Below are 18,081 nucleotides of genomic sequence, written 5' to 3'. Positions count from 1 at the left end.
CGAAGTGTCCTTTGGCTGATGCGGGGGGCCCTTATATATACATGTTAAGGGAGGCTGGTCCACAGCGGCCACTCTCTATTAGCATATCCCACCACATCCCCTGCCGGGGGCCGTCTGGGCAAACCCCCTGCAGTCCCCAGGAGACAATTTGCTCTGCACCGCTCCTTTGGGCAGCCGGCTGCGCTGGGCACGTTTCTAGCGCACAACCTCTGCAAGGCTGGTTGCGACACGTCCGAAGTTTAAACCAAGGCGGAAAGCTGGCAATTTTGGTACGAAAAGAGAAAGGGAGGTAATAAAAGCAGACGAACCGCTGACATTTCCTCCCGCTCCTTTCATAGTAGGTTTGTCATCGTCTCCCATCCTATGCCGCGATGCGAGGACACCGGCTGTCCCTGCTAAGGTGTTAACATAGAGCCTCCCATAGTTCCTGCACTGCGACTGTGGTGTCTTTATGCCCCAGAGCTCGTTGTCCAGTTCTAGCCTGAAACAATTTACCCCTTTTTTCAGACCTAGTATTTTGTCGTTTATCTTAGGGAGTGCTTTGTCTTGCAATTAAAGTTTTGTCATCAAACGTTTAAATTGACAGACTGGAGGACAGAAATGCACAGCTACGTGTCACAAGGTGGTGGTGGTGGTGGGGACGCAGGTCAGGTTTTAGTGCTCTCGGCTCGGGTCACACGGAAAGGTACTCACAAAAGAAAAGTGTGCGAGTTTGGTCCTAGGCAAATCCCCTTCCCATTCTTTCTCCTACTCGTGTGACCTGGTGCTGCTTAGAGACACAACAGTCGAGCAGTGCCTTGGGCTTGCTAATTTTCTGCTTGCAGGCAAACTTGTACCGTTACAGATGCGTCCCAGCTGCCAGTGCAACAAACCCCTCCTGGAAGTGTAAAATTTCTAACCCCGCAATCCCTAAGTAACTTTACACAAGTCAGGGACAAAAGCTTTGCAGAGATCCAGCCGCAGCAGTAGCTCAGCGGAGCTGTGCAAGGGTCATTAGAGTGGTAATGAAGCCATTTAACAGGCATTTGCTAACGCGCAGGAATCCTTTGGTTTCATCCAGGTGGCTTTTGTAGTTGAGGAAAATATTATGAGAGGGCAAAGGCGACCTTCCCTACCTGGGAATAAAATTATGTTACCTGGGTTAACTCAAACCGAGAGCAAGTGACCCAACAGTGATTCAAACGCTAGGGACCTGGTCTGCGTACCCAGGAAAAAAGTGTCTTCAATTAGCCTCTCCCAAGGAAGAGGCAATATAGGGGACGTTTCGATCCAGTTGTCTTATGGAGCTTCAAGTGAGCAGCGCACTGGAGAGCTGCCTTGGCCGGGAAAGGGTCCCCGGGCCGGGCCTGTCCGCTAGTCCCCGTCCCAGCGCCCCTGCCCCGAAGGAGGCGGATTTTAGCCCGAAGGGCTAAAACTTTTCCTAAAGAAAACTGCAGGCACGCACACACGTACACCCTTCTTCCTAAGAGCGGATGCATAATTATCTAAAGGCTTGGGAAGGCTACATCTGCACTGCTTCGGTTTATTTGGGGCCATAAACGAGGGGAGCCCCCTTTGAAATGAATACTGTAGGAAAAGCAGAAAGTTGATAAAGGAGTAAAGTTACAGCAAGGGGAAGGCGCAGAATTCCAGCCTTCCGCCGCTCCGAGGTGCAGGTTGGTGTGCAGTTGGGCCACGTCTGAAACAAGGCAGTTCCCTATTGTTTCCCCCAGAAACCGCCGGGCAAAGGAAGCGGGTCTGCTCGGCAGTAACTTGAACTCTTCGCCGGGCTGTGCGGGCACGCACACACATACACACGCACCACACACCTTTTGATTGACCGCGTTTGCGCTGGCTAAAATAGACCTGTTTACAGATTTCGGCTTTGTGCACAAATAAAACTTGATCTTTAAAGTGCTGTAAAGTGCCATCACCGTTCAGTCGTTTCTCTCCAAGCCCTGTGTATCTTCGGGTGCACATTGCCAGTCCCCTTGCTCTTGCTCGTCTTGCATGTGCAGTTTTAGCTCGCAGCTTTAATTCTTAATCCAGACGGGCTGGGGTTGTTGAGAAACGTGCCTTTTCCCCAAAGTCTTTGAGGACCTAAGAAAATTTGTTTCTCTTTCCCTTGAATATTTGGGGGAGGGGGAAGAAAGGATGGAACAGCCTGTCACTCAGGGAAAAAAAAAAAAAAGGTCTGTAATTAGTATCCCTTAAGAGAGCCTAGCTCCTCTGGTAAAGTGATCTCAAAACAAATTTGCAGAAGTGCAGCAGGCGAGTGGAACTAAAGAAAGGGGTGAGAAAACACAAACTACAAGGCTGGCTAATGAGGCTGCTGGTTGCAAGGGGCGGGGGCGGGGGGGGGGGGGAGATGGTGCGGCACTTCGGGTCTCCGGAGGCTGAAGTCCGGAAAGCGAGAACGGCCTGAGCACTGGACACTGCTGGTTCCCGTGGACAAGCAGGGAGGAAGAGTGAAATAGTGAACGTGGCAGGACCTCTTCAAATGGTCGTGTGTCGTCCCCCCCCCCGCCCCCGCCCGCAGCAATCGCTCGGCTGCAGCTATTTCTGAAGGGACTCAATCCCCCTGTGCGGATCCTTTGCAGAGCTTGCACTCCTTTCTCAAACCCTGTGAGTTTCGCTCTTAACAAAGAAAACTCCACGGAAACAAAAAATAAAAATAAGCAAGCGAGGGCGGGGGGCGCCTCGGCTTTGCACCTCGCGTCTGTTAAGAGCAAGGTGAGGGATGCGCAGCTCCCCCAGACCGGGAGATTTCCCCTCCCTGGCTTTGCCAGAGCGATTTCCAAGTGCGGAACAGCGACCAGCACCGAGGGCGGTTTTTAGGGGTGGCTGTCATTTAAGAAGCAAGACGAGCGCTGCAGCCAAGCGCTGCTGCGTGCGGGGGCCCGAGCCGCGGCGGGGCACGGCCCGGCAGCCGGCGGGCGGCCAGAGGCTGCGGCGAGAGGCTCCCGCTTCGCTCTCGGGCTGTTTCCCAGTCGGGCCCGTGTGGAGCCGTGTGAGAAAAACGTTTGGTTTCCCCCAGCGCTGGGAACCGTGCACACCTAAGTAAACACATTAGTACCTGCCAGGGGGATTTGTATAGAAGACAGCTGAAGAAGGCATTGGCCTCTGCTGGCATTCTGGGACTCCCAAGAGAGATCAAAGGGACACGAGGGGGTTTTTAGCAGCCTTGAGACTGGGAAAAGTTGCTAGTTCCTGCTATCGAAGGGACGTCCCAGAGAGCACATGGTTCAATTATTCAACCTCTTCCCTCCCCTGCCCCCCACTCCTATTCCCCCCGTCTGGAAACCAGCTCATTTTCCACAGAAAGGTGAAAGCTCTGGAAAAAGCGTACGGGTCCCTCAACCCAGCAACGACCCAAGCAGTATTTTTTCCCTGCGGGAAATAGCTGTTGGGTTGAAGCCTGTCCGGGTTGCCTTCGAGCTCGGAAAATAAGCTGAGCCCGCTGCCGGCCGGCCGCCCCCCTCCCTCTTCGCTTTGCAGACAGTTTTACAGAGGGAAACGCAGATGCAAAATAAAAATTGGGCTTTAAAACACGGACGTTTCGGCGTCGTTTCGGAGGAGAGCAGTAACAAAACCGAGTGGCCACGCAAATACACCGTCTCCGCCGGTTGCTTCTCCCGGGGGCACAGAGGGGCCAGCGCAGCCCCCGAGGGCGGTTCAGCCGCGCACCTCCCGCCTCTCGCGGCGGCGGCGAGCAGGTGGCTCCCCAGGGCGGCGCGGAGAGGCGAGCCTTTGGCACAGGCTTTTCTGGAGTAGTGCTCCAGATGGCTTGTTTCGTGATAAATACACTGCAGAGAGAAGGGGGTGTGGGGGGGAACGTTTTTGTATTCATCTAAAGTTTGATAACTTTGTTCGTGGCCCTTCTGGAAAAAAACTGGATTAAATCACAAACCTCTTGTCCTTACCCAGTTATTATCCTTTGATTGTGTGATTTCAGGGCCCTGTTTGCTTTGGCTTTGGGCTTAGGTAAAGATTATCGTTATTAATATCAAACACAAACATTTTAACTGCAAACACAGTGAGGACCTTCGCTGGGAAGCTCGGCATGTCGGCCGCAGCCGCGGGGGTCACGGAGAGTCTCTTCGGGAGGTATTTTCTTTATTTAATGAAAAACCTTCGTTAGTCAAACTTACTCCAAACAATCGCTCAAGTTACTCTGCTGCTGAGGGCGACGCTGCCGTGGGGGTCCGACCGGGACGACGGGGCAGTTTGTTGAGGTTAATTGCCCGCATGAGGATAAATCTAACAGCAGGCGGGGTGTTTGCGTGATACTGTATTTTCGAAGGTGCTTCAACACAGTTCTTGCTGTGGAAAGTGGATCCTACGGGTTTTCTTTCAGTGGGATTTTGCCCGAGACGTAGTGAACTGTATGGTAGCCCTTCTCCTTAATCGAGTGAGAATCGAAACAAGTTATTAAGGAAGGCGATCGGCTACGAAACCGATTCGAAATTTTCCATTCCTAATCAAACCCCTTGATTACAGAAGCCTCTCCTTGATAACAGCTTCGCTCTTTCGCCAAAATTCAGAGATTGCATGCAAAAATCGGAGTTCCCCGAAGCGCCGCTTTCCGAATAGCCCGCGGGTGCCCTAAGGAAAAGGGTTTATTTCAAGCCAGAAAAGGGGGAAAAACTGTCTCCACGTCCTCTCGCTACATGCCCATCACACTATGTCGCCGCAATTAGTCCTTACAACAGAATATCCCAGCAGAGAGCAGTTAGAACAATTACTTAACCGGTTTAAAAACCAAGCGGGCCACGGCGCACGAGAAGGGCGAAAGGACGGCACCGCGAGAGAGACAGCTCAAGGAAGGTCTCTTTCAAGAGCTTCCCTTTCCGACAGACGTACCCGTGCCAGTGCCGGCCGAGAAGGGTGAGACCTTCCAGAAACGTGGCTGTGACCCTTCAAAAAACAAAAACAAAAAATAAATCAAGGGTTAAAGTTGACCAGGAGAGCGCCCACGGGCAGATTTAAAGTAGCAGCCCTTTGCTTTTGTCAGCTCGTCTGGAGAGCCCCCGTGTGTGTGTGTGTGTGTGTGTAACGAAGAGTGTGTTAGTTCCTGGTGGTCGCCCCTTCCTGGGATTATAAACAATCTGTTACAAGCCGTAAAGTTCTGACTGTGCGTAGCTCCCGCTCCACCATCCTCAGAGAGCCTTGTGTTTTTTTACATCACTGAGTGAAAGGCTTCATATGTTGGGCCCCCCACCCCACCCCCCTTTCGGCCACTTAACTCTTTCCTCCCTGAGGGACCCCGTTCTCTTTTCCCTCAGGCTCAGGGAAGTCAAGGGGAGTTACCTTTCCTCGGAAGAAGTCACAGCCCTCCAGCCCCCAAGGGAGCTGGCTCCTGTCAGAGCCTTTCGCTGCCCCATTAAGGTAGCAGGCCTATAAATTGTGCTGCAGACAGGGCCTGGGTTCAAGTCCTCCGGCGCCGAAAGGAAAAGGTGAGACGCGCTGAGAAGATCAGAGGGAAGGCGATAAATTAAAACCCGGGAGGCCGAGCCGCTTCTCAAGGACTGGGGCTGTGCTTGGGCTTTCCCCTTTCCCCTGCAGCATGTGCAGATCAGATAAAATAAAGCTCTGGACAAGGCGGGAGAAGCGTCCTGGCGAGCTAAGCAAGTGGCGTTGTCGGACGTTTGAGGGGAGCAATAATAAAGCCGTCCGCGGCGCGGAGGCGCGTTTCACCAAGCACCGCAGGGAAACGGCCCGCGGAGCGCAGCGCGCCTCCAGGCGCTCGCCCCGGCGCCGCGGGTGCACAGCTCCTTCCCGGGCACCCCCCCACCACTCCCCAAACGCCTGCCCTGCTTCCTGGGGGAAAAACAGGGCAGGGTGCGGTCCTAGGCAAGGAGAGGCACTCCCCAGAGGAGGAAACGAAGGAAAATCTGTCCTGAGTGCAGCCTCCCAGTCACACAGCTTTGTGCCTCGGCTACATAAGGTCTGAATCTTCGGGGCTTGATCTCGCTGAAGTCAGTGGCAGATTTTAACTCCAGGATCGGGTTATTATTTAATTACGGGGAGGGGGAGAAACACTGTAACACAAAGAGCTTTATTTTACAATCCAAGAAATCCGTCTGTTCTTATATACAATATCACATTCCATCATTTAAATATATATTTGTCATGTTTACAAAAGAAAAGACAGTACTAAAATTATTTACAGAAATGAAACGAGGCGGGAACTCTTTAAATACGGGCTAACACGAAATGCAACCAACAGCTTCACTCAGATAGGAATGAACTTTTCGGTGAGAATCAGACAAAGCGGATCACCGCTACACAAGTAAGTATCTTAAATAAAAAAGGGAGGAGGGGTGGTCTATGCAATGAAGTTTAGAGAAAACAAAACTCAGGAAAAAGAAAAAGAGGGGAAAGAAAAGGGGGAAAAGTCTGTATGGTTCGAGTCGGTGAGGGCCATTTTCTTTGGGGAAAGTGTGCCTTGACTCGACCTTAACAAGGCCCCTGCCTGGGCTTTCCACTATATTAACTTAATTCATTATTTAGGTTGGGGAGGGGAGGGCTCCTTCTCCGTTAAATATACTACCAGACCGACTGGATTTATTTCTCCACCACTTCCTCCACGCTGGGTAGTTTGGGCTCGTCGGAAGAGATACTGTCCACTATGGAAGAGAGACAGCGAAGGCTGCTGGAAGCCGACGACTCGACGATGGAGCCCCCTGCTTAATAAGAAAAATAAGAGTTTACGGAGCAAACGGTTCCTCCTCGCTAGACACCTCTCCGGGTGCGCGGAGCCGGCAGGAGAGCGGGAGCGCCGCAGGGTGAGAGACCGAAGCCGCCCGCGACCGTTAGGGGCTGTGACCGTTGGGGGTAACGGCGCGGCGCGCGCGAGGGCGGGGGCGGCGGGCGCCGGCGGCCGTTAGCCAGCTCGGGCGCCGGCTGGGCTCGGAGACGGCGTTTGTGCGAGTTACCTTCTTTGGGGCTGACTCCTAGCACTCGGGAATGATCGGAAACGTTTTGCCACTCGGAGCTGCAGGTGCTCAGGAAGTCTGAGCTGGGGATCTGAAGTAAACACAGCGGGTTGGGGGGGGAGGGAGCGGGGCAGGGAGAGACACAGGGAGACGACATGTGTTAGACAAGTGGGTCGCGGCTGCCCGCTGGAGAGCCGAGCAGCTCGCAGCACCGTCTTCGAGGAGCCCCTTTCGTGCCTGCTAGTCTGCCCGGCAGCCCGGGCTGGCGCAGGGGCCGTGTTAAGGACGAGGGGAGGGGGTTAGGGGACGGCGGTGCCGCGGCTGGATGTCAGGGCGGCGGGAGGAACCAGCCGGCAGCGCTTACATTTCCCTGCTTGGGGCTGAAGCTGAAGGGGTCGCCCCCAATCTCCTGCATTTTCTCCTGCTGATCCAGCCTGTGCAAGAGGTCCTGCAGCCGCTCGATGTAGCTGATGGCGCTCCTCAGGATCTCCACCTTGGGCAGCCTCTGGTTGGGGTTCGCCACAGTCCGCCTTTTCAGAGCCTCGAAGGCTTCGTTGATCTTCTTCAGCCTCCTCCTCTCCCGCAGGGTGGCTGCTTTCCTCCTGTCCGTGGGGGCCGACTTTCTCTTGCAAGTTTTACAAGCCCAGATCAAACACTGGCCGGGGCAGTGAGGGGGTTGTAGTCCCGGGGGTGCCAGCACATGCTCCTCTCCGCTGCTGTCACTGCCGGCCTCTGGTGGCATTTGGTCCTGACAGGGGGACAAGGTGCCCTCGCTGCCCGGGTACAGGGGGGAGCCCTCTGCCATCTCCAGCTGCTGCAGGGCTCCATTCTCCCCGTCCAAGTAGAAGAAATAGGAGCCAGTTTCAAAAAGGTCCATCATCATGCTGTCCCCTCGGCCTCTCTGCCTGCTTGAGTTGGGTGGCAGGCTCAAAAACACCCCGAGGAACAACCCAGATGGAATTTAATTAGTGCAGTGACATAAGTCCCCCCTGCTTTATATAGGAGCTGCTGAAACCCTATCCAACTTTTAGCTGTCGCGGTGCATCACCCTCCAAATCTGATTCCAACCAGTCTCCTGGGCGCTGTCCTGAGAACATCTCCTATTTAGAGGGGGGGGGGAGCAGGAAGGGAGGGGAACAAATGTAAAAAAAAAAAAAAGGAAAACAAACGAAAAATAACCCCCCTCCCCCACCAAAAGCTCATGAGCTCAGGCTGGAGCAGACGGGTGCGAGGTGGGGGTGAGGAGAGCTGTGGTGGAGCGGGCACGGCTAGAGGACAAAGGCACGGGGCTGTGACTGAACCCTCCCCCAGCCCACCCCAGCCCGGCCACGGCCCCGCTCGCACACACGCACGCACGCACACACACACACGCACACACACACACACACACACACACACATGCACACACCCCGCACGCTCCTTGTCCCAGTGCTAAGTATAGATCTATAAGGAGAGATTTCAAAGGCAGCCATGACTCTCCAAATAGATGGTTTAATATTTTCAGAAGAAGCCCTTGCTATTCCTGCCCCCCCCCCCCCCCCCACCATAAAGCATGCCATTCCTGTGACCCAAGCTGCCCGGGCCAGCCCAAGGTTAGAAGCCAAGCGCACTGTTCTTCCATGCACAGGGGGAAGGTTGCCAAGGCAGAGCCTCGCTGCAGTGCTGAAGCACTCATGGTTTTGCATCTCGGCATAGGGCTTTAAACTGAACTTCCCCATGCTGCCCTTGAGGTGACAGAAGTGATTCCAGGTGACTGGGTTGCAGCCTGGTGGGGCTCTCCAGACAGCCCCTATCCTCGGAGGTGTCTAGGGCAAGCAATGCCCAGGCATCCGTTCCAACTCCCGTTACTCCCTTGGGCTTGGCAAGACACACAGCTTCCTGGCCCTTCAGCCAGAAATGGAGCTTGTGATCACTCTCTGTTAGCTTATAGAGTAACATCAGATCAGGTGTAGGCCTCTCTAACCTCAAGAAAGAGAAGGTAGGGGAAAATGACCTGTTTGCTTCTTTCCCTGGGCTGTCTTGTGTTCCTTAAATCACATGTAATTGCTCTCTACTTATGTAAAAAACATGAGTCTCAAAAGCTGCAATGAAATTGATCATCAACTTGACTGATTCTCCAAAAGTGATTGCAAACTAAATTTGCTATGAATACAAAATTGTTAAAGAGTAATTGTGATTTTGTTTTAACCAAGTCAGTACTGTTGGACTGAGTCTTATTTCTGCCTTAATAACGTAAGACAATATCCATTTTTGGATGAGAGAGAGAAATTGAGATTGTTCTCAGTGAAACTAATTTTTGTATTATCATTCCAGCACTGACCACCAGGAACCCTGTCACTGTGTTACTTTTAGCAAATGTACTTTGTGTTCTCTTTCTTGAGTTTCAAATATAAGGGAGAGCTGCAGTATCCAGGCACTAGTAATATAATGATGTTTCCTGCCATCTAATAGGAGATTTTTGTCTACTTTATTTTGTCTACTTTATTCCTTACTAAAGGAAGGGTAGTCTTGCAGTTAGGGAGCTGAACTTAAAAGAGAGTTCCCAGTTTTCCTACTCTGCAACTCTGCCTTCTGTGTGACCTTTGACCAGTCACTTAATCTCCCTGTGATTTAATTTTCTATCTTTAAAAAGGGATATAATGCAGACCTTTCCCCATCTTAACAATCTAACAGTTTAGATTGTTAACAATTCAGGGAAGAGCTGCTCCTTGGCATAATGTGCCTAAGTGCCACAAGGATGTCTATATCATGCTATTAATGATAGTAATAATAAAAAGAATACACATAAGTTTGCTGAATATTTAAAGCATTTTCATCTTTACTAAAATTATTTTCTTTTAACTTCCTCTAATTGCTTCACTGCTGCTCTGGGGGTGTTTGGAACAAGGCAGAGAAAAGATCAGTATGCTGGTAAGTTGCACAAATAAAAACTCAGTTTTAGGGAAAAATGTCATTATTACAGTGTTTTTGTCCTTTCAAGGAGTTTAATTGGACTTTGGCAGTTGGGAACCTCAGGTCTGGAAGCCAGCTGCTCCTTTTGCTGTCAATTGATTTTTTTGTGTTAAACAGGAAACAAGAGAAAATTTATTTTTTTCAGCGCTTATTCACTGAGCATTAGAGTAAGTAGTTCTAGTTCCTTACGGTACATTGGGCAAAATATAGCCCTTTATTGAGCAAAACTCCTATCAGCTGTAACTGAAGTTCAGTCTAAATGGAGTAGGCCAATTCCCCCATCACCTAAATAACTTGACTGTTGCTGTAGCCATTACACTCTCTCTTCCACTCAATCTCTTTGGTGAACATACCGCAGATAGCAAGCAACCATAGCATATTTTAACAAAATATCCTCAGTGATATTCTCCATCACAAAAATGGAACAAGTGGAAGATTCAAAAGCTGGTGATGGCCGTTTTTTAGCATTCCAGACCATGTTGAATACAAGCACAAAGACGTAAGAGGAAGTAAAAGTATGTGGGCCAGAAAAACTGGACATGGAATTGGAAGGGGGATCCTCGGGAAACTCCATTTGTAACTTCAGGCAGGTCCGACGGTCCCCCTTATAGCAAAATTGACTCTCAGGCAGTGAAGCCAGTTCTTTACTCAGTTATTTCTACTTCTACCAGAATAGCTAATAGTTTGTTATGTTCTATCAAAAATGCATTTTAATACATTTACACAAATAGAAGATGAGATTTTCTATGTTTCACCGTTCTACAAAATCTGTTACCCTAACAAAGAAGTATTTCAGTAAGTCAGCATGACCCATATCAAGGGGACACACACCACATTTTAAGTCACCGTTGATCTCCAGAACTTCAATCACACTTTCCTGCAAAATTCATTCTAAACTTTTCTGTGTAACTATGGTTGAAAAATGAGCCTGTAACTGCTTTGGTCACTCTTTACACCTTATGGCTTTAGCCGTAAGTTCAGTCCACAACTAAAGAGAATTATTTAGTCATCTAGGACTCTCTGAGCCCTGCATACCACTCCAAATACCTCCTTTCCACCTTCACTCTCCCCAGGCTTCTTCCAGCCACAAACACTGTGAGTTTTTAATTTTGGTCTCTTTGACTCTTCTTTGCTGTGGCATCAGTAATCAGTGGGGATCAGGTGTATTTGCTTCTGGGCACCCAGAAGAAGCTGAAATTTTCAGCGTGTCCTTGTTATAGGTGTCTTCTACCCATATGATACCACCTTTGATTTTTTAAGTGGTAAGATATCTTTGCTACCAGACAATGATTCCTGGGTTACTTCTTGAAGATTTTTGATGTGCAAATTATCAGTGTAGACCCAAATGTGGGCACATTGGGGTATTCAGAGTTTGCTTTCAGTTCATGTACAGAAATTTCTCTGTTCACATATCCATGCTCCCTTTTTTTCTGTCTTTTGTACTCATGTTCAATAGCATCTTCCTTAGTGGGAAATTTCCCTTCCAATATATCTCGTTTCAAAACAGAAAAAGTCACACATTGTCCTCATTATAAATTTCTCTTATCAAGGCAACCACTTAGGGTACATCTTCACTACAAAACAAATCTAGTCTCTTACTCCTCTACTACCCTCAGTCACCTCCCATTCACACAGAAGACCTCTTCTTACCTGAGTTTGGTTGTACATTCAGGTAGGGCTAGCTGGCATATTTGGGGATATATTTTAAAATTTATGTTTTGTTTTCACTTGTAATGGGTAAGCTGTATAGTTAGGACACTAGTCTAAGCTATGAGAATGTTAATTGTCTGCAATTCCTCCTGATGTGTCAAGAAGTACATCCAAATTCTCACACAGGGTGTGTCTACATTCTCATTTAAATTTAGGTCAGGAATGCCCTTATGGAGCAAATCTGATATTCCCCATTTACCCCACTTTTATACTCCTTACAGGGTACTCTCAGAGTGTGTCACTGGGTTTTGTTCAGGTGAAACTAATCTGGATGGCACTCCAGAGAAGCAGTTATTGTGCTCCAACTGCTAATAGGGATTTAGTCTACAGAAGCTTACTACAGAGTCCGATGTAAACTCCTTGAAATCCAAAGTGGGTGTTGGGTCTTCAGCACTAGGAATTTCTACAGATCTGCTCCTGATGCACCCACACTACCTGCTAACGTATCCATAGTCACAGTTCATTGGAAAGAACTGTAGAGAAGCTTGACATGTTGCTACCTTCCCTCGAGAAACAAGTTGTAAGTAGATGGGAAGGATCAAAACATTCATCTTCTATTTTTAAAGATGTTTGAAACTGCTCAGAGATGTGCAAACTGTAAGGCAAAGGTGCACAAAAGAGAGATAAGGTGGTAAAGAATAAATATTTATCCTGAACCTACAATTTATCACAGAAATAGATGATGAAGAGAGACTAGGCAGTTTCTATGAGTTTTCTTAGAGTTTTGGTAGTGGTGACTGATCACTCTGTGGGGGACCAGTTTTCTTACACTGGCAATGACCTCTGGGAAATTTAAGCAAAAGACTTTTACGGAGATTCAGGAAAGAACAATTCCTGCTGCTGGAATGGAGTGTATGGAACTCCATGGCTTGTGTTATACAGGAGCTCTTCTTACTGGAACTTTATTCTCTCTCCTGGCCTTAAAATATGTGAATTTCAAAGAAATCTGCAGGGGACAACATGGAGCTGTATTTCTTGGTTTACATGATATAAGACTGCTGGCTCATTTCCTTACCTGTATTCTGTTATTTACTTTACTCTATGCAAATTATACTTGTCCAAATACCTGATACTATTTGCATATCCACACTGTGACGTGCACTCACACTGGAGATTTAGGAACTGACTAGAGGAAGTGCGTGTGCTCTGCACGCCTGTGTTTGTATGTAAGTGCGTGCCATTTCAGAGAATTTAAAAGCATGTGGGAGCAATCATCCCTCAAACACAGGTTGGGAAAGGGGAGTAGTGAATGGTAGGAAGTGAGAAAGGTAGAAATCTGAAAGAGACAGCTTCATATAATTTTTCAGTCTAGGTGAGGGAAGATTTAAAAAAATCTTCTTCACTGAGACCTTGGCTGCATGGCTGTTCCAAATTATTGCCGTTTTCCTTTGATTGGATATGGACTTTAGTGTTCATATCAGTTACAGTCCTGTTAGTATCTGAGAGGTGCAACCTTGCTAACTAAACAGACTTCTCTAGTTCAATATGGTAAGGTAGGATTTCGTTACGGCTCTCATGTTGGGCAGTTATGAGACACAGTTCTAAATGGCAGATGCTTTAATGCCTGTGTCAGGGTCTACAGTGACAAATAGTCACCACTGCACAAACACATTTATTTTACTACAAGACGTTTTCCTGGGGAGGAGGGAGTGCCAATCAGAAATGAGAGGCCCATTGCACTGTTGCTGGCTGAGACGGGCATTTTCCATGGTTCTGTCCATGAGCAGTTATTCTTTGCAAGAGGAAAGGTAGTAATCAGTACAGATGTCTTCTCCTTGTGATTATACAAAAAACAGGGAACATGTAAAGTGACATGAGTATAAGACACATCATGTGCAATACAATCATATTTTTTTTGCCATCATACGTTTTGCAGTTACGTGGAGGATCATTTTATAGTCACATACTTATTTGTCTATTTAGACTACAATCTGTTTGGAGTGAGGAGTGCATTTTCACACCACATAGCTTCAGAATACGATTACAGTGACATTTCTTAGTCAAAAGGGCAATAGTTAAACTATAGGTGCTACTATTAACTAATTAAAAAAAAACCATTCATTTTAATTCTGTAAGTGAAAGAAAGGAGAGGAGATGAGGAGGGCTACTTTCTGTATTCAGTGCTAAGCCTAGCCACATGCTGTCTAAGACACCTTAGTGCTTACACAGTGCAAAAATAGCAGCATTTCTTCCTTCTCTGGGCCCATGAGGGCTTTCTGCAGAGCCATGGATCTTCATGGACAATTAGGATGACAGTGGCTTGAAGATTGGCAACCAGGAAGATGTAGCAGAGGCAATGGAAGTAGACAATCATCTTTCCAGAATTACCATACGAATTGTTTAAAATAGCATTACAAAACCATGGAATGTTTATGTTTACTGATCACTTTTTATACATAAACTCTATACAACCATTTCACCAACCATTGTCAAATATTCTTTTAGTTTTCTGGTGTAAGCTCTTTGACACATGGGCATGCCAGTTTAATGAGCTGTTGGATTACAGATATATAGTGTTGGATGATCTAGATAAAGTTAATAAGCTGTAGTCAAATGTAGGTATTACTTGGTCTTCACTTACTACCTGGTACTCCATTAATTCAGTCCTCAAGTCTGCCATTCAAATGTGGATTTAAAATGCATAAACAACTGAAATGGTAATCTCTCCAGATGCTACTGTTTCCTAAAGGTGACTAAAATACTGGAAACAACATAGCTGTGTCACTGCCCTCTGGAATTCACAGAATCACAGAACCGTTTAGGTTGGAAGGGACCTCTGGAGATCATCTAGTCCAATCCCCCCCGGCTCAAGCAGGGTCCTCTAGAGCATGTTTCCCAGGATCACATCCAGATGGGTTTTGAGTATCTCCAGGGAAGGAGACTCCACAGCCTCTCTGGGCAACCTGTTCCAGTGCTCTGTCACCCTCACAGGAAAGAAGTTTTTTCTCATATTTAGATGGAACGTCCTGTGTTTCAGTTTGTGCCCGATACCTCTTGTCCTGTCACTGGCCACCACAGAGAAGAGACTGTCCTCATCCTCTTGACACTCCCCCTTCAGATACTTATACACGTTGATCAGATCACCTCTCAGTCTTCTCTTCTCCAGACTGAACAGGCCCAGCTCTCGCAGCCTTTCTTCAGAGGAGACATGCTCCAGTCCCCTCATCATCTTGGTAGCCCTCCGCTGGACTCTCTCCAGTAGTGCCATGTCTCTCTTGGACTGGGGAGCCCAGAACTGGACACAGTACTGCAGGTGAGGCCTCCCTAGGGCTGAGGAGAGGGGCAGGATCACCTCCCTCGACCTGCTGGCAACACTCTGCCTCATGCACCCCAGGATCCCATTGGCCTTCTTGGCCACAAGGGCCCATTGCTGGCTCATGCTTAACTTGTTGTCCACCAGGACTCTCAGGTCCTTCTCTGCAGGGTTTTTTTCCAGCAGGTCAGCCCCCAGCTTGTACTGCTGCATGGGGTTATTCCTCCCTAGGTGCAGGACCCTGCACTTGCCTTTGTTGAACTCCATGAGGTTCCTCTCCACCCAGCTCTCCAGCCTGTCCAGGTCACTCTGAATGGCAGCACAGCCTTCTGGTGGGTCAGCCACTCCCCCCAGTTTAGTATCATCAGCAAGCTTGCTGAGAGTGCACTCTGTGCCTTCCTCCAGGTCATTGATGAATATATTGAACAAGACTGGACCCATGACTGACTCCAGGGGGACACTGCTAGCTCCAGGTCTCCAACTAGACTTTGCGCCACCGACCACAACTCTCTGAGCTCTGCCATCTAGCCAGTTCTCAATCCACCTCACTGTCCACTCATCTAGCCCACACTTCCTGAGTTTACCTAGGAGGATGTGATGGGAGACAGTGTCAAAAGCCTTGCTGAAGTCCAGGGAGACAACATCCACTGCTCTCCCCTCATCTACCCAGCCAGCCATTCCATCAGAGAAGGCTATCAGGTTGGTGAAGCATGATTTCCCTTTGGTGAACCCATGCGGACTACTCCTGATCACCTTCTTGTCCTCCACATGCTTAGAGATGACCTCCAGGATGAGCTGTTCTATCACCTTTCCAGGGATGGAGGGGAGGCTGACAGGCCTGTAGTTCCCTGGCTCCTACTTCTTGCCCTTTTTAAAGACTGGGGTGACACTGGCTTTCTTCCAGTCCTCAGGCACCTCTCCTGATCTCAAGGACCTTTCAAAGGACCTTTCCAAGATGATGGAGAGTGGCCTAGCAATAACATCCACCAGTTCCCTCAGCACTCGTGGATGTATCCCATCAGGGCCCATGGATTTGTGGGTGTCAAGTTTGGACAAAAGATCTCCAACCTGATCCTCCTCAACCAAGGGAGAGTCTTCCTTTCTCCAGACTTCCTCTCTTGTCCCCAGGGTCTGGAATTCCTGAGGACTGGCCTTAGCAGTGAAGACTGAAGCAAAGAAGGCATTCTCTGCCTTCTCTGTATCCTTTGTTACCAGGGCACCTGCCCCATTCAGCAGCGGGCCCACAGTCTTCCCTAGTCTTCCTTTTGCTATTGATGTATTGGAAGAAGCCCTTCTTGTTGTCCTTGACATCCCTTGCCAGATTTAATTCCAAATGGGCCTTAGCCTTCCTGGTCGCATTCCTGCACACTCTGACAACGTCCCTGTATTCCTCCCCAGTGGCCTGTCCCCTTTTGCACATTCTGCGTACTTCCTTCTTCTGTTGGAGTTTTGCCAGGAGTTCCTTGCTCATCCATGCAGGTCTCCTGCCCGCTTTGCTCGACTCCTTACTCAGAGGGATGCACCCATCTTGAGCCTGGAGAAAGTGATGCTTGAATATTGACCAGCTTTCTTGGACCCCTCTTCCTTCTAGGGCCCTACCCCATGAGATTCCCCTAAGTAGGTCCCTGAAGAGGCCAAAGTTAGCTCTCCTGAAGTCCAGGGTTGTTATCCTACTTATCAGGGTGCCCTGCTTCCTCCTCGCAGGATCCTGAACTCCACCATCTCACGGTCACTGCAGCCAAGGCTGCCCCCAACCTTCACATCTCCAACTAGACCTTCTTTGTTTGTTAGTACAAGGTCTAGCATTGCACCTCTCCTCGTTGGCATCTCCACCACCTATGTCAAGAAGTTATCATCAGTGCTCTGCAGGAACCTCTTTGACTGTTTGTGCCTAGCTGTGCTCTCTTCCCAGCAGATGTCAGGGAGGTTGAAGTGCCCCATGAGAACCAGGGCCTGTGATCGTGAGGCTACTTCCAGCTGTCTGCAGAAGGCCTCATCGACAACTTCCTCCTGATCAGGTGGCCTGTAGTAAACCCCCACCACCGTGTCGCCCACGTTAGCCTGCCCTTTAATTCTTACCCATAGGCTCTCCACTTGCTCTTCATCCACCCCGAGGCAGAGCTCCATACATTCTAGCTGCTCCCTCACATAAAGAGCAACTCCACCACCTCGCCTTCCTGGCCTGTCTTTCCTAAAAAGCACGTAGCCATCCATGACAGCATTCCAGTCATGTGAGCTATCCCACCATGTCTCTGTCACTGCAATGAGATCATGGCCCTGTGACCGCACACAGATCTCTAACTCTTCCTGTTTATTCCCCATGCTGCGCGCATTGGTATACAGGCATTTCAGAGAGCCAGCTGGGCATGCAGGCTTCCCAGGAGAGGTGCAAGAGGATCCTCCATAGCCATGTTCCATGCTGTCTCCCCTGGCTGTATGCACCTGTTGGAGGCATCCTGACTTGAGCAGTGTTTTACTGACTGCCCTGGTGTTCATAAGGTGATATATGTTCCCTTTACTGCCTGTAATTTCAATATTTGTTCATGATATTTTCAGTGCTGTTCTGCCTTTGTGGACAAATAACCTAGCTCATAATTTTGAAGAAGTGTTGATTTCTGCATGATTTGTACTTTGTACATTCTACATGGTTGGTACTTTCAGCTTTTGTTCTCCACACAACATGTCTATCTCTTTTGCTTTCCACATCCCACATTGCTGTTAATTGATCACATAAAGCTTGTCTTTTATGTTATGGCTTGCCTGAAATCATTTGGGTGCCATGTCATCAGTATTTTGATAGTGTATGGTCACTACAGAACAATGTCTTGGCTGTCCTATCATGTTTTCTGCTTTAGCAGACATAATTGCTGCATTCTAAGTATTACTTCTCCTCCGAATCCTTCCTTAGGTATGGCATTTAGCTGCATTAAGTCAGTGTCAGCTTTGAAACACATGTACGCTCAGATATGAAGGATAGTTTCCAGGACTGGACTTTGTGCCTCACTAGATGATTTCAAGTTCACCTTGAAGTTTTTCTGTGAACCAGTCTGTTTCAAGGCCCAGATATTGTAATAGTTAACCCTTTTGTGGATGTTCTTTAGCTCTACTTTTGTGTTATCCTTATGTTTATAAAGAGCTCTTTCTTGCCCTATGAGTCCATAACTTTGCTTGATTTATTTACCATTTCTTCCAGATATCTTGTACATTTTTTATTGATTTCCAGTGATGGATATTTTTATACTCTTGCTA

The 18,081-nt window shown here is 48.5% G+C and overlaps 1 protein-coding gene across 2 annotated transcripts; it reads right to left on the bottom strand.

The window, feature by feature from the left end:
• Positions 1 to 5,997: 5,997 nt before the first annotated feature.
• On the bottom strand, positions 5,998 to 7,994 carry MYF6 (myogenic factor 6). Of its 2 annotated transcripts, none has more exons than XM_068936389.1 (3): positions 7,282 to 7,889; positions 6,918 to 7,008; positions 5,998 to 6,668 (listed from the first exon to the last, which is right to left on the bottom strand). In XM_068936389.1, exons 1-3 carry the CDS (start codon positions 7,798 to 7,800, stop codon positions 6,547 to 6,549), a joined length of 732 nt encoding a protein of 243 aa, XP_068792490.1. In that variant the 5' UTR covers positions 7,801 to 7,889; the 3' UTR covers positions 5,998 to 6,546. The 2 variants fall into 2 exon arrangements, with proteins under 2 accessions (XP_068792490.1, XP_068792497.1); XM_068936396.1 differs by having other exon boundaries at positions 6,019 to 6,665; positions 7,282 to 7,994.
• Positions 7,995 to 18,081: the final 10,087 nt, after the last annotated feature.

This window comes from Struthio camelus, chromosome 1 (genome assembly GCF_040807025.1).
Source record: "Struthio camelus isolate bStrCam1 chromosome 1, bStrCam1.hap1, whole genome shotgun sequence".
Classification (NCBI taxonomy): Eukaryota; Metazoa; Chordata; class Aves; order Struthioniformes; family Struthionidae; genus Struthio; species Struthio camelus.
The sequence above is the reverse complement of the archived record's forward strand: the minus strand, read 5'-3'. Positions and strand labels throughout refer to the sequence as shown.